Below are 20,458 nucleotides of genomic sequence, written 5' to 3'. Positions count from 1 at the left end.
TTATCTCCTTTCCCCCAATGCAGGCTCTCTCATTCCATTGACAGTAAGTTGATGCATGCCTTTGAGACGGTGATAATCGACTGGACACACCAGGTGACAGAGGTTCTTAGTAAAGACTCTGCCCAGCCGATCCTGGACGGTCTGAACCCACTGCCCAGAGTGGAGTTTGATTTCTGGAACAACAGACTCATGAACCTGGAGTGTATTTATGCACAGGTACCCTATTTTACAATATGAAAGATGATATTGTTGTTGTTTGAAACATGTGTCTTTGTGTGCTGTCAGTGCTAGGAGCTGTCCATGGTTCTGATTGGGTTAGGCCAACAATGGGTGGTGCTGAATGGACAGCGAAACGGGACCTGCATTAGCTAACTAAGGCCTGGATTCAATCAGATCAAGCCTTAACCAAGCCTGATGACTCACACTAAATTATTCCGCTGATCTGTCGTTCTCTACATACTTTAGTCTGAGACTGCCATCATTGAAGTCGTTTGTGATGAGGAGAGGCGTTGAACAAAACAACGTCATAAGCGATTGGATCAGCTCTAACCAATTAGAGTATCAAAGCCAATGACACATTTTCAAACCGCCGCTTTACCCACGTGTGTTCTGGCTCTGGCCCAACCCATTATTTTCTGGACCAATCAGATGGCCCCGAATGTGCTCGCATTTGGTGAAGGGTTGGGTAGGTACTCAGATCGAGACTCATTGTGGAGAAGAAACTAACATCCGTGGGTGTAGCGTAGTGTTTGGCCGGAGCAAGGAGTCTGGATAGCCAGTGTTAACCAGCGTTGGCCGACAGCTGCATAGCAGTAGTGGTGCACGACTCCAGGATTTTTGGAGTTGACTCCGACTCCTGTGGTTGGAGTTGAAGGAGTCGACTCTTGCTCGACTCCGACTCCTGTGGTCGGAGTTGAAGGAGTCGACTCTTGCTCGACTACCAAAACATGCTGAAACGGATGCGCACACATGTACACACCACCTCATTATTGCAGAGTCCGACTAGGAAGACAACATTTGCGTTCTAGAGGACTGACATGAGCATGATGCTGCCCATTTGCTCATCAACTTAGCCTATAAAATGCCTATTTTGTTTGAATATAGAAGGTGATGTCTAGGAACTAGAATATTTCAGAGATATTTCTGCTGTGCGCAGGATCCCATGGGTGCACTCTACACTGATAAGCCTATTATTTGCCATGTTATAGCCGTATCCAGAGGACGATTCACACAGGATAATGTTTTCCTAATTGCCCCCTGTAATTCTTTATTTTTTTCAATTTAATTGACTCTTATGACAGAAGCCTGGAGGTTTTTATTTTAGGGGTGAAGATATTTCAACATCATGTGTAGACGTTAATAGTCTACACTGATAACTCGTGCTTGGCTGCCAAATGTATAGGTGTCCCCATAATATTTAAATTGATGAAGTGTGATCATAATCATTATTTTAGCGATCCATGGTAGATGTCCTTCCTACTAACAATGCCCCCATCCTGCTGATTTGAGCTGCTGAAGCGCATTTGCACTTGAGATGTGTTTATAGATGAGAAAGTGAACTTGTCATTTCCAAAAACTTTAGCGGGAATGCTCTGCTTTGCGATCTATTGCCTAGGACAGGGCTCTCCAACCCTGTTCATGGAGCGCTACATTCCTGTAGGTTTTCACTCCCACCCTAATCTAGCGCATATGATCCAATAATTAGCTTGTTGATAAGCTGCATCAAGTTAGTTACAACTGGGGTTGGAGCGAAAACCTACAGGAAGGTAGCTCTCCAGGAACAGGGTTGGAGAACCCTGACCTAAGACATCAACAGCCAGCCAGGGTTTCATTAAATAAGCTTTAGGCACAATACTTTTTATTGCACATTTAGGCCTAATTAAACTGATGCATTTGGCGATGTTCAACTTCAATTCACTGGCACTATGAAGAATAGCTTAGCCATACTCATTGATAGCCTAATATATACTTTAATATACACTAGCAGTCAAGAGTTTGGACACACCTACTCATTCAAGGGTTTTTCTTTATTTCTTACTATTTTTTACATTGTAGAATAATAGTGAAGACATCAAAACTATGAAATACCACATATGGAATCATGTAGTAACCAAAAAGGTGTTAAACAAATCAAAATATATTTTATATTTGAGATTCTTCAAAGTACCCACCCTTTGCCTTACTGACAGCTTTGCACACTCTTGGCATTCTCTCAACCAGCTTCATGAGGTAGTAATCTAGAATGCATTTCAATTAACAGGTGTGCCTTCTTAAAAGTTAATTTGTGGAATTTATTTCCTTCTTAATGCGTTTGAGCCAATCAGTTGTGTTGTGACAAGATAGGGGAGGTATACAGAAGATGGCCCTATTTGGTAAAATACCAAGTCCATATTACGGCAAGAACAGCTCAAATAAGCAAAGAGAAACGACTTCAGAGAGAAACTTCACAGAGTTCAAGTAACAGACACATCTCAACATCAACTGTTCAGAGGGGACTGTGTGAATCAGGCCTTCATGGTCGAATTGCTGCAAAGAAACCACTACTAAAGGACACCAATAATAAGAAGAGACTTGCTTGGGCCAAGAAACACGAGCAATGGACATTAGGCCGGTGGAAATTTGTCCTTTGGTCTGCAGTCCAAATTGGATAATTTTTTTTTGGTTCCAACCGCCGTGTCTTTGTGAGACGCGGTGTGGGTGAACAGATGATCTCTGCATGTGTAGTTCCCACCGTAAAGCATGGAGGAGGTGTTATGGTGTGGGGGTGCTTTGCTGGTGACACTGTCTGTGATGTATTTAGAATTCAAGGCACACTTAACCAGCATGGCTACCACAGCATTCTGCAGTGATACGCCATCCCATCTGGTTTGGGCTTAGTTGGACTATCATTTGTTTTTCAACAAGACAATGACCCAACACACCTCCAGGCTGTGTAAGGGCTATTTTACCAAGAAGGAGAATGATGGAGTGCTGCATCAGATGACCTGGCCTCCACAATCCCCCGACCTCAACCCAATTGAGATGGTTTGGGATGAGTCGGACGGCAGAGTGAAGGAAAAGCAGCCAACAAGTGCTAAGCATATGTGGGAACTCCTTCAAGACTGTTGGAAAAGCATTCCAGGTGAAGCTGGTTGAGAGAATGCCAAGAGTGTGCAAAGCTGTCATCAAGGCAAAGGGTGGCTATTTGAAGAATCTCAAATATAAAATATATTTTGATTTGTTTAACACTTTTTTGGTTACTACATGATTCTATATGTGTTATTTCATAGTTTTGATGTCTTCACTATTATTCTACAATGTAGAAAATAGTAAAAAATAAAGAAAAACCCTTGAATGAGTAGGTGTGTCCAAACTTTTGACTGGTACTGTACTTTTAGTCAATTTACGAGGCATTGCAAGACAAGACGTTGCGAGATACAGATTACCAAGATATAGCCTATGCGCACGGTTCCGACTGTGTCTGCCTGCCCCGATCCTCTCTCCCTCGCTGGCTTGCCTGCTCTTTCTCTTTGCAATCAAAAACGATAGTGTGTGTTTCGTCTTCGGTCTGTTGCGTGAAGAATCGCTCAGCCTACTCATTGATAGCCCCCACTTTAGTGAACTTGCGCGAGACATAGCGATAGTTCGACATTGCGATAGCCTATACATCTTTTGATTACCGATGCACGGTTCTGACTGTGCCTGGTGGCTGTCATGCCTACCTATGGCTGTGCCCCTCCCTCTCTCTCCCTCCCTCGCTAGCTTGTACTTTGCTGGTAAAGATGCAAGAGTTTGTGTTCTCGGATGTAGACTATGGCAAATAGTTTCCTCCATTGCAGAAATACTGAATCTTATGAGTCGAGGAGTCGATTCCGCTGACACCCACAAACGGGAGTCGACACCGGGAGTCGGCGGGCAAGGAGTCGAGGAATTGATTATTTTGGAGTTGACTCCCCACCACTACATAGCAGATGTTTTGGTGGTGTCATTCACTTTCAATGGAAGGAAAGCGAGAGTGGGCGGGGGAACCGTTGAGCGACACGAGCATGGGCGAGGGAGCTGAACAGGACGGGACTGGGCGGGACTCTCGAAATGTGAAACAACTAAATTGGCTAGTTCAGCTATCTGTCAAGAAATGGGCGGGTTGTAACTTGATCCTACTGCTACGATTGGATAGAGCGAGGCTGTAACTCCGCTCCCTTTCACATCTTCCCATCGCTCATATCACTTGCTGCTCATATCACTTACTGCTGTTTACTGCTACTATGAGAATTAGCTCAATGGTGTAAAGCCATAAATGTGCATAATATTTAACAAGGAGAGCGAGGGGAGGAAAAATGATTAAACAATGACGCACGTTCTGTCTGAATGACTCAAATCTGCCCATAGTTTGAGAAGTGAGAACGCACACACGCACACTGATCTATAGCTTTCATGGTCCATAAACATGCAGGAAGATTCTTAGGTAGCTAAACCTATTGCCAACCTTTATTTAGGCATTTTAAAACACTTTATTCTTTCCCTATTACGACAATCATCTAATCCAACTATCAATTGTCAATTTACAGATACGATTGCGGATGGTTGATTTTGGTCACTGTGTCAATTCATCTAATTCTCAATACTGCACATTTCTGTTGTAGAATGAGCTAGCTTGCTGCTGATGATTTTTCCAGCTAGACATTCCTCGGCATTGTGCAGTGCTCGTGGCCCAGGTGGTGAGTGGCGGCTGGCATAGCAGCAGTTTTGCTATGTAGAGGGACTATCGGCAAAGCCGATAGAGAAGGGCCGATTAGGCTCCTTTAAGAGTACATCCTGGGCTAGGTATGAGCTGACATATCGGTGAGCGGCTGCTCTTGTGTGTCACAAACTACTCCCTTCCTTATTATACCTACTGCGTTAGAAGTTCTAAACGGTGCTAGTAGAAATAGCAGGCTGTATCGATGTTAGCAATAATGACTCTCGAATGTCAAACTATTGATGGAGGATTTATGCCTATCAGTCTAATTCGAGTGTTTGAATTTGTAACGCGGCTGCATGAACCTCTAACGCGGCTGCATGGGCTTTGTCGGATTATAGTCTGTGTGGTTTAGTTGTATCCAATGGCAGTGTCTGCGATAAGGTAAGGTAACGCAACGAGCCGCTTGTGGATTTGACAGCTCTAATGCAGTTCCACCTCCGACACCGCCAAAACAACGCTATGCGGATGTCAGTCTGATTGAATGAAGCCCTAACTCGAGCTGCGCTGCAGGTATCAGGAGTGTGAATACCGATAGGTCAACTGGTCATGGTCCTTTCTTTCTTCTGTAGTTGATGGATCCAAAAGTGCGCAAGATGGCAGAAATTGTTGAAAATGCATCAAGTACCTACTGGCCAGCACTGAAGAGTATCTACAAGGATATCAATGAAGGTAAAACAAAGTTATCACTAACTCAGATTTCTCTCTCTGAACACAAATGGTTGTTGACCTGCATGCATTTTATGTTATGCCACCCTCCTCCACTGTAGGTCGGACGGAAGCACGGGATATTGTGCTTTATCTGAAGCCACTGCAGAAGATACTTGATGAGATTGACCAGTTGGAGTACTCACAGGTGAAAACAGCTTCATGTGTCCATCCTATTAACCTTTTCAACCTTTACTTTACACCTTTTCCCTCTGTCCTATTTGCAGCTGCCAACCTACGTGGGAGCTGTGATGCACACGGTGTGTCTGACCTGGGCTAACTCTGAGCACTACAGCCACCCTGCCAGGATCATTGTCATCCTCCAAGAGATCTGCAACCTCTTCATTGATATGGTACTTGGCAGTGATGTTTTTTCAAAGTGCATGTCTTTTCAATGTCTTTTCAATAACTCCAATCAGAATATACTAGCTCTTACCCCCTAGTCCCCTCCCCTAGACACTTCTCAGACCTAGCCCCTACTACACAAACACATTTCACCTAGACACTGTCAAAGTCAAAATAAAACAGCTACATACATTCATAATTTGAAGACTGTCCTCCTGTGTGCTGCAGACGAGGAACTTCCTGGGTCCAGAGGAGGTGATGAAGGGCCTTATGGGGGAGATCGTCGAGATTCTGGGAAACATCAGGATGAGCATTGTCACCTTGGTGACCCTCAGAGAGACTTACGACCAGTGCAAAGTTGACATGGACAAATACTTCAAAGTCAGTAGACATTCTTACACTCTCACCTATTTTCCATCACTCAAGACAACATTTAATCAAACCTTCAAGTGTTACAACTCTATGACTAAAGTAAAATATCTTGGTACTGTTGTGTCTTCTAGAATGGAAACTCAAAGAACTGGGATTTCCCTTCACACCTGGTGTTTACCAGGCTGGATGCCTTCCTGCAGCGTCTACAGACCATAGAGGTACACACACACACACACACACACACACACACACACACACACACACACACACACACACACACACACACACACACACACACACACACACACACACACACACACACACACACACACACACACACACACACTAGGCTGACCTGTGTCTGGTAGGAGGTGTATGCGGTGTCAGTGGAGCTGCTAAAGCTGGAGAAGGTGGACATCCAGGGGGTCCGAGGCAGCGCCCTGGGAAACATGGTCTTCAACATCTACGAGGAGTTCCTTAATCTCATCAAGATATTCGCCGAGTGCAAATACGACGCCATTGACACAGGCAACAAGGTAACCAACCTTGGCTCTGGCCGAAAGTAGTGCACTACTAGGGAATATGGTGTAATGTCACATGCTGAGCCAGAGCCAGCTGTGTTGTTCAGAGTTGCTCCTCTTTCCCTCTCACTCAGAGCTTTGATGAGAACTTCAGGAAGTTCCAGGACCAGATCTTAGACTTTGAGAGACGGTTAGGCACCATCCTGTGCCAGGCTTTTGATGACTGTGCCTCCACAGAGTCTGCTGTCAAGGTCAGTCTAATGTAAGGTGTTCTGATACCTAAAGTATGTACAGGAGTGAAAGTCACTCTTCAAAACCTCCTCCCATTTCCTCCTGCATGTAGATGTTGGACATGTTTGGCTTCATCCTGGAGCGCCCTCACATCCAGAACCAGATCTCGTCTAAGTACAAGGAGCTGGTGGAAATGTTCAGCTCAGAGCTGGACCGCACCAAGCTGGTGTACGACGCCCAGATGGCAGCCGTGGAGGCATGTAAAGGCATCCCGCCCATTGCCAAAAACATGCCCCACGTCGCCGGGCAACTCAATTGGGCCCGGGAGGTACAAGACCGCATCCAGATCCCCATGAAGCACTTCAAGGCTATCCACCACCCGTACGTGCTGTAGTATGGTCCATCACTCGTACTCTAGTATACACTACTCTCAGTGTGCTGGTTAACCATGCAAAAAGCATCTGAGACGCCTCACCTTTCACTTTTTTACTATGACTACGCATGTTAAAATGAAATGCATTGAAATGGCCTTGAAGACAGTTGCTGTCAGTGTATAGTGGAGGCTAACAGTCCTGTGTGTTGTGTTGTGTCCAGTTGTATGGACACGGATGAGGCCAGGCTGGTGTTCCAGAAGTATGAAGAGATGATGGAGCTGCTGCACCAGTACTGTGTGAGCGTGTACACAGAGTGGACGTCCCGGGTCGGTACTGACTGCCAGTTCAACCTGGAGCAGCCTCTGCTTCTACGCAACACCAAGAACAATGTCCTCAGTGTCAACTTCAACAAGCAGGTCTGGCTGGGAAACACCCTCCAAATACACACACACACGCACACACACACACACACACACACATACACACACACACACACACACACACACACAGCCCACACACACACTCTCTCTCCAAACACACACACTTTGTCTTGACACTTTCTATAGACTAAACAGACTACGCAAGAGTTAGCCATATCTCTGTTTGTCTGGTCTGTGGTGTGAGGTTTGAAAGGAGTAACATGTTTATCTCTCTGCAGCTGGTGGCCGTTCTGAGGGAGGTGAAGTATCTGACCATCCAGGGCCAGCAGGACATGCCTCCCAGCGCTGCTGAAGTCTTTGCCCAGAGTGAGACCTTCAGGAAATACGTGGGCAACCTGGACCTCATCGTCTCCTGGTACAACCAGGTACAGGACAGGACACTGGGAGGGGGGGCATAGACAGATGGATGAATACATGTATGTTTGGTTTTTATTCTAAAACTGCAACTGAAGACACAAACTCAATGTAAAAACTTTCTGAGGTGGTATCTGTCATCCACAGATCCTAGCCACAGTCCTGCCAGTGGAGTTTCCACTGCTTGAGGAGGAGCTGAAGGGCATCGATGAGAAACTGGCCCTGGCTGAGAGCACTCTGAGCTGGCACGGGGAAGGTACTGGACTGAAGGGTGATGATCACAACATTACTAGTCATATTCATAACAGGTCATAATTGTCACTTATGTGTGTGCCAGGTGTGTGGGAGTACATCCAGCAGATGAGAGACAACTTGCATGACTTTGAGAGCAGAATCAACAAGGCTAAGACCAACGTGGAGGCCATGCACCTAATCATGGAGGTAAGGACTGTCTATCTGATAGAACACACCCCTGCTTTCCCTTCTGTACCACTGGAGGGGAGGTGTGATGGTTGTATTGTGATGTGACTGACAGGAGTGGTCTGTGAGCCCCATGTTTGAGAGGAAGGACAATAAGGACTCTCTGCTGGACCTGGATGGAAGACAAGCAGCCCTCAACAAGAAGTACACCGCCATCAAAGAGTCTGGCGAGAAACTCCACCAACTGACACAGGTAAAGAAACAACTACTACTTACAGTATGTAACAAACAGTGAATAAGTACACTATGGGAGACTACAGTACACTGAGTGTACAAAACATTAAGAACACCTTCCTAATATTGAGTTGCACCCCCCCTTTTGCCCTCAGAACAGCCTCAGTTCGTCGGGGCATGGACTCTACAAGGTGTCCAAAGCATTCCACAGGGATGCTGGCCCAAGTTGACTTCAATGCTTCCCACAGTTGTGTCAAGTTGGCTGGATGTCCATTGGGTGGTGGACCATTCTTGATACACACGGGAAACTGCTCAGCGTAAAACTCAGCAGCGTTGCAGTTCTTGACACAAATCTGTGTGCCTGGCACCTACTACCATACCCCGTTTAAAGGCATTTAAATATTTTGTCTTGCCCATTCACCCTCTGAATGGCACACATACACAATCCATATCTCAATTGTCTCTAGGCTTAAAAATCCTTCTTTAACCTGTCTCCTCCCCTTCATCTACACTGATTGAAGTGGATTTAACAGGTGACATCAATAAGGGATCATAGCTTTCACCTGGATTCACCTGGTCAGTCTGTCATGGAAAGAGCAGGTGTTCTTAATGTTTTGTACAATCAGTGTATGTGATATGTGTGCCATGCTGAAGAGTCTGTGTATCTGGTGTCTGTAGGAGAATAAGAAGCTGTTTAGAGCAGATGAGAGCAATGACTCGTGGATGGCCTATGTCGACTACATCGATGACAAAGTCCTGGACGGATTCTTTAAAGTCGTCCATGTGTCTCTCGAGTTCCTTGCTAGTAACATGCTCGCCAAGGTATAATTCGTCCCGGAGACAAACCCTCACAGATATCAGTCATGTGTTAAATTCCTTTATGTGCTACTAACTGGTGTGTTGTGTTGACTTGCAGGCGAGTATAAACCCGCTGTTTGAGGTGCGTTTTGAGTTGGATGATGGAGACACGTCGTTCTACCCATCTTTGGTCTATGGCATATCTGATGGCTTCTACGACCTGGTCGAGTGTCTCATCCATGATGTGTACAAAGCTGCTGAACTAGTTCCTCGGATATCAATGACCAACAAAACTTGCTACAAGGTGAGTACATCCCTGTGTGTGAGTGTGTGTGTGTGAGATTGAATGTTACCTGTGTGTGTGTCCCATTTTGAACCATCGTACCCTGTGTAAACTATGGTGTGTGTGTTTGTGTGTTTCTCCCGTGTGTCCCTCCCTTAAGCTGGAGTTGGATGAGATTTCAGAGCTGTCAGACATGCGTGAGAATGTGTTGAACCAGGTGGTTGGGGCCATGAAAGAGGCCCAGGAGTACCGGGACGTGCTCTATAAATACGCCTACCTGTGGCAGGATGACAGGGACGAGTTCATGGAGCAGTTCCTCCTCTATGGCAAAGTTCTTACCCCAGAGGAGATTGAGTTGCACGGAGAGGACAGCGTGCCCAAAAAACCCCCCACGCTCAAAGATTTCAAGGAAGAGGTACAGAAAGAAGTCCCTGGCTGCGTCCCAAATGACACCCTATTCCCATAGGACTCTGGTCAAAAGTAGTGCAGTCTTTAGGGAATAGTGTGCCGTTTGGGATGCACCCCCTAAAACACAGTAGGGACTCTAACAGCCTATGTAGGACACAGGAGGTTGGTGGCACCTTAATTGGGGAGGACGGCTCGTGGTAATGGCTGGAGCGGAATAGGTGGAATGGTATCAAATACATCAAACACATGAGCCGTTCTCCCCTCAGCAGCCTACACTGATGTAGGAGTGTTAGGTTCTCCAGGGTTGGTCCCAGTGAGTTTGCTGTGTGTGTCCCCCTACAGATTGATATGTATGAGAAACTGTACAGGGAGGTGAGCAAATTGGAGCACTTCCAGGTGCTGCAGCACTGGCTCCAGATCGACATCCGTCCCTTCAAACACGCCCTGCTCAACACCATCAAACGTTGGAGCCTCATGTTCAAACAGTTCCTCATAGACCGAGTCACCAACAGGTACAGACCCACAGAGACAGAACACTAGTACTGCTGGGTGTTGCGTTAAAGACCTTCAGAATGGGACTCATTGGTTGGATGAAGACTTTCTCCAACTGTTAATTGTCTGCTGCTGTGTGTGTGTGTGTGTGCGCGTCTTTGTCTGCGTGTGTTTGTGTGTGTGTTTGTGTTCCCCAAGCCTGAGGGACCTGGACGGCTTCATCAAGGAGGTGAAGGATGGGCTGACCAAGACGGTGGAGGAAGGGGATTACCAAGGCCTGGTGGGGGTCATGGGTCACCTGATGAGGATGAAAGACAGACAGGCGGCCACAGACACCATGTTCTCCCCTCTCAAGGAAACCATCCAGTTCCTCAAAGACTTTGGAGAGGAGTTGCCTGACGAGGTCCACGCTCAGCTACAGGTAAGCGACACACAGATCTGACTCCAGGTAAAAGTGGCACCTTACTACAGATCTAGGATCACTAGAGATATTGTTTTATAGCTCTCTCAGCAAGGGCAGAACCTCTTTACCGCATGGGTTTCCATTGCTTAATAACAAAACAAGGAGCTGATCTTTATTTAGCCTTTAAACATGAAACAATGTGTCTTGGTTTAGGATCTTCCAGAGCACTGGAATAACGTGAAAAAGATGTCCCTCCAAGTCAAACAGAACTTGGCTCCACTGCAAGCACATGAAGTCAACATCGTCCGAAGGAAATGCCAGCAATTTGAGGTAATTTTTAACACATACAGTGAGGGAAAAAAGTATTTGATCCCCTGCTGATTTTGTACGTTTTCCCACTGACAAAGACATGATGTCAAGAATGCTGTAGGTGGGTGTAGTGGTGGAATCAAGCGCAGGACACCGAAGTATAGTCCAAAAGACTTTAGTTCAAATTCCAACAAGGAAAATACGAACAAAACTTGCCCGAAGGCGAAACTACGCACGAAGGCGACACAAACAAAAGGCGCACTAAACATGTGCGTAAACGCTCCAACAAAGTGGAGTGAAGCTCAACCGAGCGAATAAGCAAATACAAGCACAACACACGACAGAAATAAATCAATCACACACAACACTAGACAAACACAACGAGAAACTTATAGGACACTAATTACGCTAAACGAGAACAGGTGTCACAACAAACAGACCAAAGCAAACGAACATGAAACATAAACGGTGGCAGCTAGTATTCCGGAGACAACGAACGCCGAAGCCTGCCCGAACAAGGAAGAGAGGCAGCCTCGGACGAAACCGTGACAGTACCCCCTTGACGCGCGGCTCCAGACGTGCGCCGACTCCGGCCTCGGGGACGACCCGGAGGACGCGGAGCAGGGTGCGTCGGGTGCCCACGATGGAATTCCGTCAGGAGAGACGGGTCCAAAATGTATCTCCTCGGCACCCAGCACCGTTCCTCCGGACCGTACCCCTCCCACTCCACTAGATATTGGAGACCCCCCCATCCGACGTCTCGAATCCAAGATGGACCTCACGGAGTACGCCGGTGCCCCCTCGATGTCCAATGGGGGCGGAGGAGTCTTCCTGATCTCACTTTCTTGGAGTGGGCCAGCTACCACCGGCCTGAGAAGGGACACATGGAACGAGGGGTTAATACTTTTATATTCAACAGGTAGTTGTAATTTGTAACACACCTCGTTCAACCTTCTCAGGACTTTAAATGGCCCTACAAACCGCCCGACCCAGTTTCCGACAGGGCAGGCGGAGGGGCAGGTTTCTGGTAGAGAGCCAGACTCGATCACCAGGTGCGTACACCGGTCCCTCACTGCGGTGGAGATCGGCGCTCGCCTTATGACGTCGGAGGGCCCGCTGCAGGTGGACGTGTGCAGCGTTCCATGTCTCCTCCGAGCGCCGCGCCCACTCATCCACCGCAGGAGCCTCGATCTGGCTCTGCTGCCAAGGTGCCAGAACCGGCTGGTAACCTAACACACATTGGAAAGGGGTTAGGTTAGTGGAGGAATGGCGAGGGAATTCTGGGCCATCTCGGCCCAGGGAACGACCTTGCCCACTCCTCCGGCCGGTCCTGGCAGTATGTTCTAAGAAACCTACCCACATCCTGGTTCACACGTTCCACCTGCCCATTACTCTCCGGGTGGTAACCCGAGGTGAGGCTCACCGAGACCCCCAACCGCTCCATAAAGGCTCTCCAGACCCTGGAGGTAAATTGGGGACCTCGATCAGACACAATATCCTCGGGTACCCCGTAGTGCCGGAACACATGGGTGAATAGTGCTTCGGCAGTTTGCAGGGCGGTAGGAAGGCCCGGCATGGGGAGCAAACGACAGGCCTTAGAAAACCGGTCCACAACGACCAGTATAGTGGTATTCCCCTGTGAAGGAGGAAGGTCAGTAAGGAAATCCACCGAGAGGTGAGACCATGGTCGTTGTGGAACGGGCAGGGGTAGTAACTTACCCCTAGGCAGATGTCTAGGCGCCTTACACTGGGCGCACACCGAGCAGGAGGAAACATAAACCCTCACATCCCTTGCCAACGTGGGCCACCAGTACTTGGCACTAAGACAGTGCACTGTCCGGCCGATACCAGGGTGTCCAGAGGAGGGTGACGTGTGAGCCCAATAGATCAATCGATCCCGAACCTCGAGCGGAACGTACTTCCGACCCTCCGGGCATTGCGGTGGACTAGGGTCGGTGCGTAACGCCCGCTCGAGCTCAGCATCGACCTCCCACACTACCGGTGCCACCAGACACGACTGCGGCAGTATGGGGAGTGGGCTCCACGGACCTCTCCTCCGTGTCATACCGCCGAGACAGCGCATCTGCCTTACCGTTCTGTGACCCAGGGATGTACGTGATCTTAAATGTAAACCGGGTCAAAAACATATTCCATCTAGCCTGACGAGGGTTCAGCCTCCTCGCTGCCCGGATGTACTCCAGGTTACGGTGGTCCGTCAAAATGAGGAAAGGGTGTTGAGCCCCCTCAAGCCAGTGCCTCCACACCTTTAGGGCCTGTACCACGGCTAACAGCTCCCTGTCCCCTACGTCATAGTTTCGCTCCGCCGGACTGAGGCTTCTTTGAATAAAAAGCACAGGGGCGGAGTTTAGGTGGCGCGCCTGACCGTTGTGAAAGCACGGCTCCTATACCGGCCTCAGACGCGTCCACCTCTACCTGAAATGGCAAAGAGGGATCCGGATGCGCCAGCACCGGGGCCGAGGTAAACAGGTCCTTCAGCCTCCCAAACGCCCTGTCCGCCTCGGCAGACCACTGCAGACGCACCGGACCCCCCTTCAAAAGAGACGTGATGGGAGCTGCCACCTGTCCAAAACCCCCGGATAAACCTCCGGTAGTAATTCGCAAACCCCAAAACTGCTGCACCTCCTTCACAGTGGTTGGTGTTTGCCAATTACGCACGGCTGACACCCGGTCTACCTCCATCTTCACCCCTGACGCAGACAACTGATACCCCCAAAAAGGAGACCGACTCCTGGAAAAACAGACACTTCTCTGCCTTAACATACAGGTCGTGCTCCACCAGCCTCCGCAACACTCTGCGCACCAGGGCCACATGCTCGACACGGGTAGGCGAGTACACGAGAATGTCATCTATGTACACAACCACCCCCTGCCCCTGCATGTCCCTGAAGATCTCATCCACGAATGATTGGAAAACTGACGGAGCGTTCATCAACCCGTATGGCATGACAAGATACTCGTAATGGCCCGAGGTGGTACTAAAGGCTGTCTTCCATTCATCGCCCCCTGATGCGCACCAAGTTGTACGCGCTCCTGAGATCTAATTTAGTGAAGAAACGCGCCCCATGCAATGACTCAGTCATGGTCGCAATCAGCGGGAGTGGATAACTGTACTTCACCGTGATCTGATTGAGACCACGGTAATCGATGCACGGGCGTAAACCACCATCTTTTTCTTCACAAAAAGAAACTCGAGGACGCAGGGGAAGTGGGAAGGCCGTATGTATCCTTGTCTCAGAGATTCGTCTATGTAAGTCTCCATAGCTTTCTTCTCCTCCTGAGACAGAGGATACACATGGCTCCGTGGGAGCGCAGCTCCTGCCTGGAGGTCTATCGCACAATCTCCCTGCCTATGGGGCGGCAACCGCGTCGCCCTCGACTTACTAAACGCAATAGCCAAATCCCCATACTCAGGGGGTACGTGCAATGCGGGCACCTGGTTTGGACTCTCCACCGAGGTAGCCCCCTACGGAAACGCCCAAACATCGACCCACACACTGGGCAGACCACTCCATCAGAGCCCTCTCCTGCCACGAAATAGATGGGTTATGGGTACTCAACCAGGGCATGCCCAGCACCACCGGATACGCAGGCGAGTCAATCAGAAATAGCTGAATCATCTCCTGATGACCCCCCTGCGCACACATCCTAAGTGGCGCAGTGACCTCCTGATCAAGCCCGCACCCAACGGACGGCTATCTAGGGCATGAACGGGGAAAGGGACATCAACAGGAAGAAGGGGAATCCCTAAGGCTAAACAAAACTTCTTATCAACAAAATTCCCAGCCGCGCCTGAATCTACCAGCGCCTTATGCTGGGAATGAGGTGCTACCTGTGGGAAAACGCACAGGTATACAGAAATGTGCAACAGAGAGCTCTGGGTGAGTGGGGCGCCTACTCACCTGGAAGGGAATCCCCAGTGCGGGACCTGTCGTCCTCTCCCCTAGGAGGCCATCCCCAGCACCTAGCCGCGGTGTGTCCTCCCCGACCACAGTTGGTGCAGGAGATGGACCCCCTCGTGAGCCGACCCCTCCTCTCTCTAGCGCCAGCGCCCCGAGCTCCATGGGGGCACGACTCGGGAGGCGCTGGAGGGTGAAATGGACGGACCTCGGAACGTCCGCGGGTAGCTAGCAGGTTATCCAGCCTGATGGACATGTCGACCAACTGGTCGAACGAGGCTGGTGTCCCTACAGGCCAGCTCCCGACGGACGTCCTCGCGAAGACTACATCTGTAGTGATCGACGAGAGCCCGCTCATTCCACCCTGCATTTGCCGCTAGAGTACGGAATTCTAGGGCGAACTCCTGGGCACTCCTCCTCCCCTGCCGGAGGAAGACCAGACGCTCCCCGCCGCTTTCCCCTCCGGGGGATGGTCAAACACCGCCCTGAAGCGGCGGGAGAACTTCGTCGTAGGTGATGGTATCCGCGTAGATCCTCCTCCACTCCGCGTTGGCCCATTCCAACGCCTTCCCGGAAAGGCAGGAGATCAGGGCGGACACGCTCTCATGTCCCGAGGGCGCCGGGTGCACGGTGGCCAGGTACAGCCTCCACCTGGAGAAGGAATCCCTGACACCCGGCCGCGGTCCCATCGTAGGCCCTCGGGAGCGAGAGTCGAACTCCTCGGGGTTCCGGAACGGGAATGGGCTGACTGGCCGATGGTGCTGGCAGGGAGGATGGCGGTGGAGGAGTCCCCCAGCCTCGGATGGTGGTGATCACCTCCTGCAGTGCGGACCCCATCTGCAGGATCTGGTCACTTTGTTCACGGACCTTGTCCTCCAGCGTCGCCTGGGCTGCTGCGGCTCCTGCTGATTCCATTCTTGATGGTGTGTGATTCTGTCAAGAATGCTGTAGGTGGGTGTAGTGGTGGAATCAAGCGCAGGACACCGAAGTATAGTCCAAAAGACTTTAGTTCAAATTCCAACAAGGAAAATACGAACAAAACATGCCCGAAGGCGAAACTACGCACGAAGGCGACACAAACAAAAGGCGCACTAAACATGTGCGTAAACGCTCCAACAAAGTGGAGTGAAGCTCAACCGAGCGAATAAGCAAATACAAGCACAACACACGACAGAAATAAATCAATCACACACAACACTAGACAAACACAACAAGAAACTTATAGGACACAAATTACGCTAAACGAGAACAGGTGTCACAACAAACAGACCAAAGCAAACGAACATGAAACATACAACGGTGGCAGCTAGTATTCCGGAGACAACGAACGCCGAAGCCTGCCCGAACAAGGAAGAGAGGCAGCCTCGGCCGAAACCGTGACACATGATCAGTCTATAATTTTAATGGTAGGTTTATTTGAACCGTGAGAGACAGAATAACAACAAAAAAATCCAGAAAAACGCATGTGAAAAATGTTATAAATTGATTTGCATTTTAATGAGGGAAATAAGTATTTGACCCCTCTGCAAAACATGACTTAGTACTTGGTGGCAAAACCCTTGTTGGCAATCACAGAGGTCAGACGTTTCTTGTAGTTGGCCACCAGGTTTGCACACATCTCAGGAGGGATTTTGTCCCTCTCCTCTTTGCAGATCTTCTCCAAGTCATTAAGGTTTCGAGGCTGACGTTTGGCAACTCAAACCTTCAGCTCCCTCCACAGATTTTCTATGGGATTAAGGTCTGGAGACTGGCTAGGCCACTCCAGGACCTTAATGTGCTTCTTCTTGAGCCACTCCTTTGTTGCCTTGGCCGTGTGTTTTGGGTCATTGTCATGCTGTAATACCCATCCACAACCTATTTTCAATGCCCTGGCTGAGGGAAGGAGGTTCTCACCCAAGATTTGACGGTACATGGCCCCGTCCATCGTCCCTTTGATGCGGTGAAGTTGTCCTGTCCCCTTAGCAGAAAAACACCCCCAAAGCATAATGTTTCCACCTTCATGTTTGACAGTGGGGATGGTGTTCTTGGGGTCATAGGCAGCATTCCTCCTCCTCCAAACACGGCGAGTTAAGTTGATGCCAAAGAACTCGATTTTGGTCTCATCTGACCACAACACTTTCACCCAGTTCCCCTTTGAATCATTCAGATGTTCATTGGCAAACTTCAGACCGGCCTGTATATGTGCTTTCTTGAGCAGGGGGACCTTGCGGGCGCTGCAGGATTTCAGTCCTTCATGGCGTAGTGTGTTAGCAATTGTTTTCTTGGTGACTATGGTCCCAGCTGCCTTGAGATCATTGACAAGATCCTCCCGTGTAGTTCTGGGCTGATTCCTCACCGTTCTCATGATCATTGCAACTCCACGAGGTGAGATCTTGCATGGAGCCCCAGGCCGAGGGAGATTGACAGTTCTTTTGTGTTTCTTCCATTTGCGAATAATCGCACCAACTGTTGTCACCTTCTCACCAAGCTGCTTGCCGGTCTTGTAGCCCATTCCAGCCTTGTGTAGGTCTACAATCTTGTCCCTGACATCCTTGGAGAGCTCTTTGGTCTTGGCCATGGTGAAGAGTTTGGAATCTGATTGATTGATTGCTTCTGTGGACAGGTGTCTTTTATACAGGTAACAAACTGAGATTAGGAGCACTCCCTTTAAGAGTGTGCTCCTAATCTCAGCTCGTTACCTGTATGAAAGACACCTAGGAGCCAGAAATCTTTCTGATTGAGAGGGGGTCAAATACTTATTTCCCTCATTAAAATGCAAATCAATTTATAACAATTTTGACATGCGTTTTTCTGGATTTTTTTGTTGTTATTCTGTCTCTCACTGTTCAAATAAACCTACCATTAAAATTATAGACTGATCATTTCTTTGTCAGTGGGCAAACGTACAAAATCAGCAGGGGATCAAATATTTTTTTCCCTCACTGTAGGTATATGTAGCTACATCTATGTAAATCACATAGAGACGACAGACAAGGAGAGAGATACTGTATGGGCATGGTGTGAAGCTTTGTGTCCTTGCATATCCCCACAGATCAAACAGTATGAGTTTAGAGAGAAGTTCAGACAGCAGCCCTTCTTCCAATTCTCTTTTGAAGACCCACACGGGGCTCTCGATGATGTGAGTAGTTCAAAATCTTTTGTGGATCTAATTTCAACTCTGTGTTGAGTATAAACTCTAAACCTTCCAATCCGGTGTGTAACCACAGATTCAGATGGACATCATGGGCTTGGAGGAAGAGATGGAGGGCCTGTCTGACTCAGCCGGTCTGTTTGAGGTGAATGTTCCCGACTACAAACAGCTCAAAACCTGCCGCAAGGAGATCGTCCTGCTTAAAGAACTCTGGGACATGATCCTGCTGGTAAGACGCCACAGCTCAAAGGCATACTGGTGTTTTGAAAAAAAGCATAACATTATGTGGAGAAAAATCTGGATGCATGCAATAGTGTCACTCTGTTTGATAGATTTGCGATTCATCTTGTATGGAGCTTTCTCTACTATGGTCTTATGCTGGCCTGTGTCAATGGTTAGATAATCAGTGAGACTGATTCAATAGATTGACAGACAGTGAGTGACAGTGTGCTGGTTGTGGCTGCAGGTGCGCGGGAACATGGATGACTGGAAGACTACCCTGTGGAAGGACATCAACGTGGAGGGGATGGATATGGACACCAAGAAGTACGCCAAGGACATCAAGGGGCTGGACAAGGAGATGAGGGCCTGGGACACCTTTACCGGATTGGACAGCATGGTGAAGAACATGATGATATCACTGCGCGCCGTGGGAGACCTGCAGAACTCGGCCATCAGGGACCGCCACTGGCTGCAGCTCATGATGGCCACCAAGGTACAAGTCAGCTTCAGTCAACGGCACCAATGGCTGTGTCCCAAATGGCACCCTATTCCTTTATAGGACTAAATAGGGAGTAGGATGCCATTTGGGATGCACCAATGACTTTGGAAAATACTTCTCTACATTTCCTTATTGCATTCGGGACTGATGATGTGTCATAAGGAGCTGATACCTTATCCTAGAGCTAAGTGCTAGGTTATAAAGCTTTTACTGAACCTGTAATCCATGTCCACCCCAAGGTGAAGTTTGATATGTCTGAGAAGACCACCTTTGAGGACCTGCTGAAGCTCAACCTGCACCAGTTTGAGGACGAGGTGCGCAGCATCGTGGACAAGGCCGTCAAGGAGTCTGGCATGGAGAAGGTGAGGACACATATAGAAACTGTAGTGGTTAGGCTAGTGATTATAGGCTAGTGGTTAGTGATTATTGTGAACAGGCCTTTTAGTCTCTCTCCCCCTGCTAACCCCTGCCCTGTGGTCTCCTCCCTTCCCCTCAGACTCTGGCCGAGCTGGACAGCACGTGGAGCTCCATGGTGTTTGAACATGAGCCTCACGGCCGGACAGGCACCATGCTGCTCAAACCCAACGAGGAGCTGGTGGAGACTCTGGAGGACAATCAGGTACACAACACACGACACACACCCACAACCACATCAAACAGGATTAGATAGGCAGTCACCACACTCATTTCATGCAGTACCAGTAGTGTACTGTAGAGTGTCATTTGAGATCTGTCCATTGAGTTCCATTCACTGGGACTTCCATCATTTGGCTCCCTGTGCAGATGTACTTCCTGATGACTATGGAGATGTATGACATCAGTGACTAACCCCTGTTCTTCTTCTCTGGTGACCTCAGGTGCAGCTGCAGACTCTGATGACTTCCAAGTACATCGCTCACTTCCTGGAGGAGGTGTCTGGCTGGCAGCATAGGCTGTCCACTGCAGACTCCGTCATCTCCATCTGGTTCACCGTGCAGCGCACCTGGACCCATCTGGAGAGCATCTTCATTGGCTCCGAGGACATCCGCTGCCAACTGCCCGAAGACTCCAAACGCTTTGACGGCATCGACACGGACTTCAAGGAAATCATGGCTGAGGCAGTGAAGGTTACCAACGTGGTGGAGTCCACCAATAAGAAAGGGCTTCTGGAGAAACTGGAGGGTTTGGAGACAGGGTAAAACAACGGCTTAGAACAGATATAGCTACATTATATAAGATTCCAATGTTGCCCTGGTTTGATCATGCCAATCATTGACTCTAATGGTTATCTCCCTGTGTGTT

The 20,458-nt window shown here is 48.8% G+C and overlaps 1 protein-coding gene across 2 annotated transcripts in view; it reads left to right on the top strand.

The window, feature by feature from the left end:
• LOC121547702 (dynein axonemal heavy chain 17) overlaps nucleotides 1-20,458 on the top strand; it is a 122,841-nt gene that overhangs the window by 1,165 nt on the left and 101,218 nt on the right. For both annotated transcript variants that reach the window (XM_041859099.2, XM_041859098.2), the window contains exons 3-28: nucleotides 24-216; nucleotides 5,290-5,389; nucleotides 5,488-5,573; nucleotides 5,653-5,778; nucleotides 5,999-6,151; nucleotides 6,274-6,360; nucleotides 6,511-6,678; nucleotides 6,798-6,914; nucleotides 7,007-7,275; nucleotides 7,489-7,684; nucleotides 7,927-8,073; nucleotides 8,210-8,318; nucleotides 8,400-8,503; nucleotides 8,598-8,735; nucleotides 9,395-9,538; nucleotides 9,633-9,818; nucleotides 9,958-10,212; nucleotides 10,548-10,717; nucleotides 10,896-11,118; nucleotides 11,314-11,430; nucleotides 18,358-18,444; nucleotides 18,533-18,685; nucleotides 18,923-19,171; nucleotides 19,417-19,539; nucleotides 19,674-19,796; nucleotides 20,035-20,351. In XM_041859099.2, coding sequence (XP_041715033.2) covers nucleotides 24-216; nucleotides 5,290-5,389; nucleotides 5,488-5,573; nucleotides 5,653-5,778; nucleotides 5,999-6,151; nucleotides 6,274-6,360; nucleotides 6,511-6,678; nucleotides 6,798-6,914; nucleotides 7,007-7,275; nucleotides 7,489-7,684; nucleotides 7,927-8,073; nucleotides 8,210-8,318; nucleotides 8,400-8,503; nucleotides 8,598-8,735; nucleotides 9,395-9,538; nucleotides 9,633-9,818; nucleotides 9,958-10,212; nucleotides 10,548-10,717; nucleotides 10,896-11,118; nucleotides 11,314-11,430; nucleotides 18,358-18,444; nucleotides 18,533-18,685; nucleotides 18,923-19,171; nucleotides 19,417-19,539; nucleotides 19,674-19,796; nucleotides 20,035-20,351 — 4,140 coding nt within the window. The remainder of the gene's footprint in view (nucleotides 1-23; nucleotides 217-5,289; nucleotides 5,390-5,487; nucleotides 5,574-5,652; nucleotides 5,779-5,998; nucleotides 6,152-6,273; nucleotides 6,361-6,510; nucleotides 6,679-6,797; nucleotides 6,915-7,006; nucleotides 7,276-7,488; nucleotides 7,685-7,926; nucleotides 8,074-8,209; nucleotides 8,319-8,399; nucleotides 8,504-8,597; nucleotides 8,736-9,394; nucleotides 9,539-9,632; nucleotides 9,819-9,957; nucleotides 10,213-10,547; nucleotides 10,718-10,895; nucleotides 11,119-11,313; nucleotides 11,431-18,357; nucleotides 18,445-18,532; nucleotides 18,686-18,922; nucleotides 19,172-19,416; nucleotides 19,540-19,673; nucleotides 19,797-20,034; nucleotides 20,352-20,458) is intronic.

The sequence above is a fragment of the Coregonus clupeaformis genome, chromosome 31 (genome assembly GCF_020615455.1).
Source record: "Coregonus clupeaformis isolate EN_2021a chromosome 31, ASM2061545v1, whole genome shotgun sequence".
Classification (NCBI taxonomy): domain Eukaryota; kingdom Metazoa; phylum Chordata; class Actinopteri; order Salmoniformes; family Salmonidae; genus Coregonus; species Coregonus clupeaformis.
The sequence above is the reverse complement of the archived record's forward strand: the minus strand, read 5'-3'. Positions and strand labels throughout refer to the sequence as shown.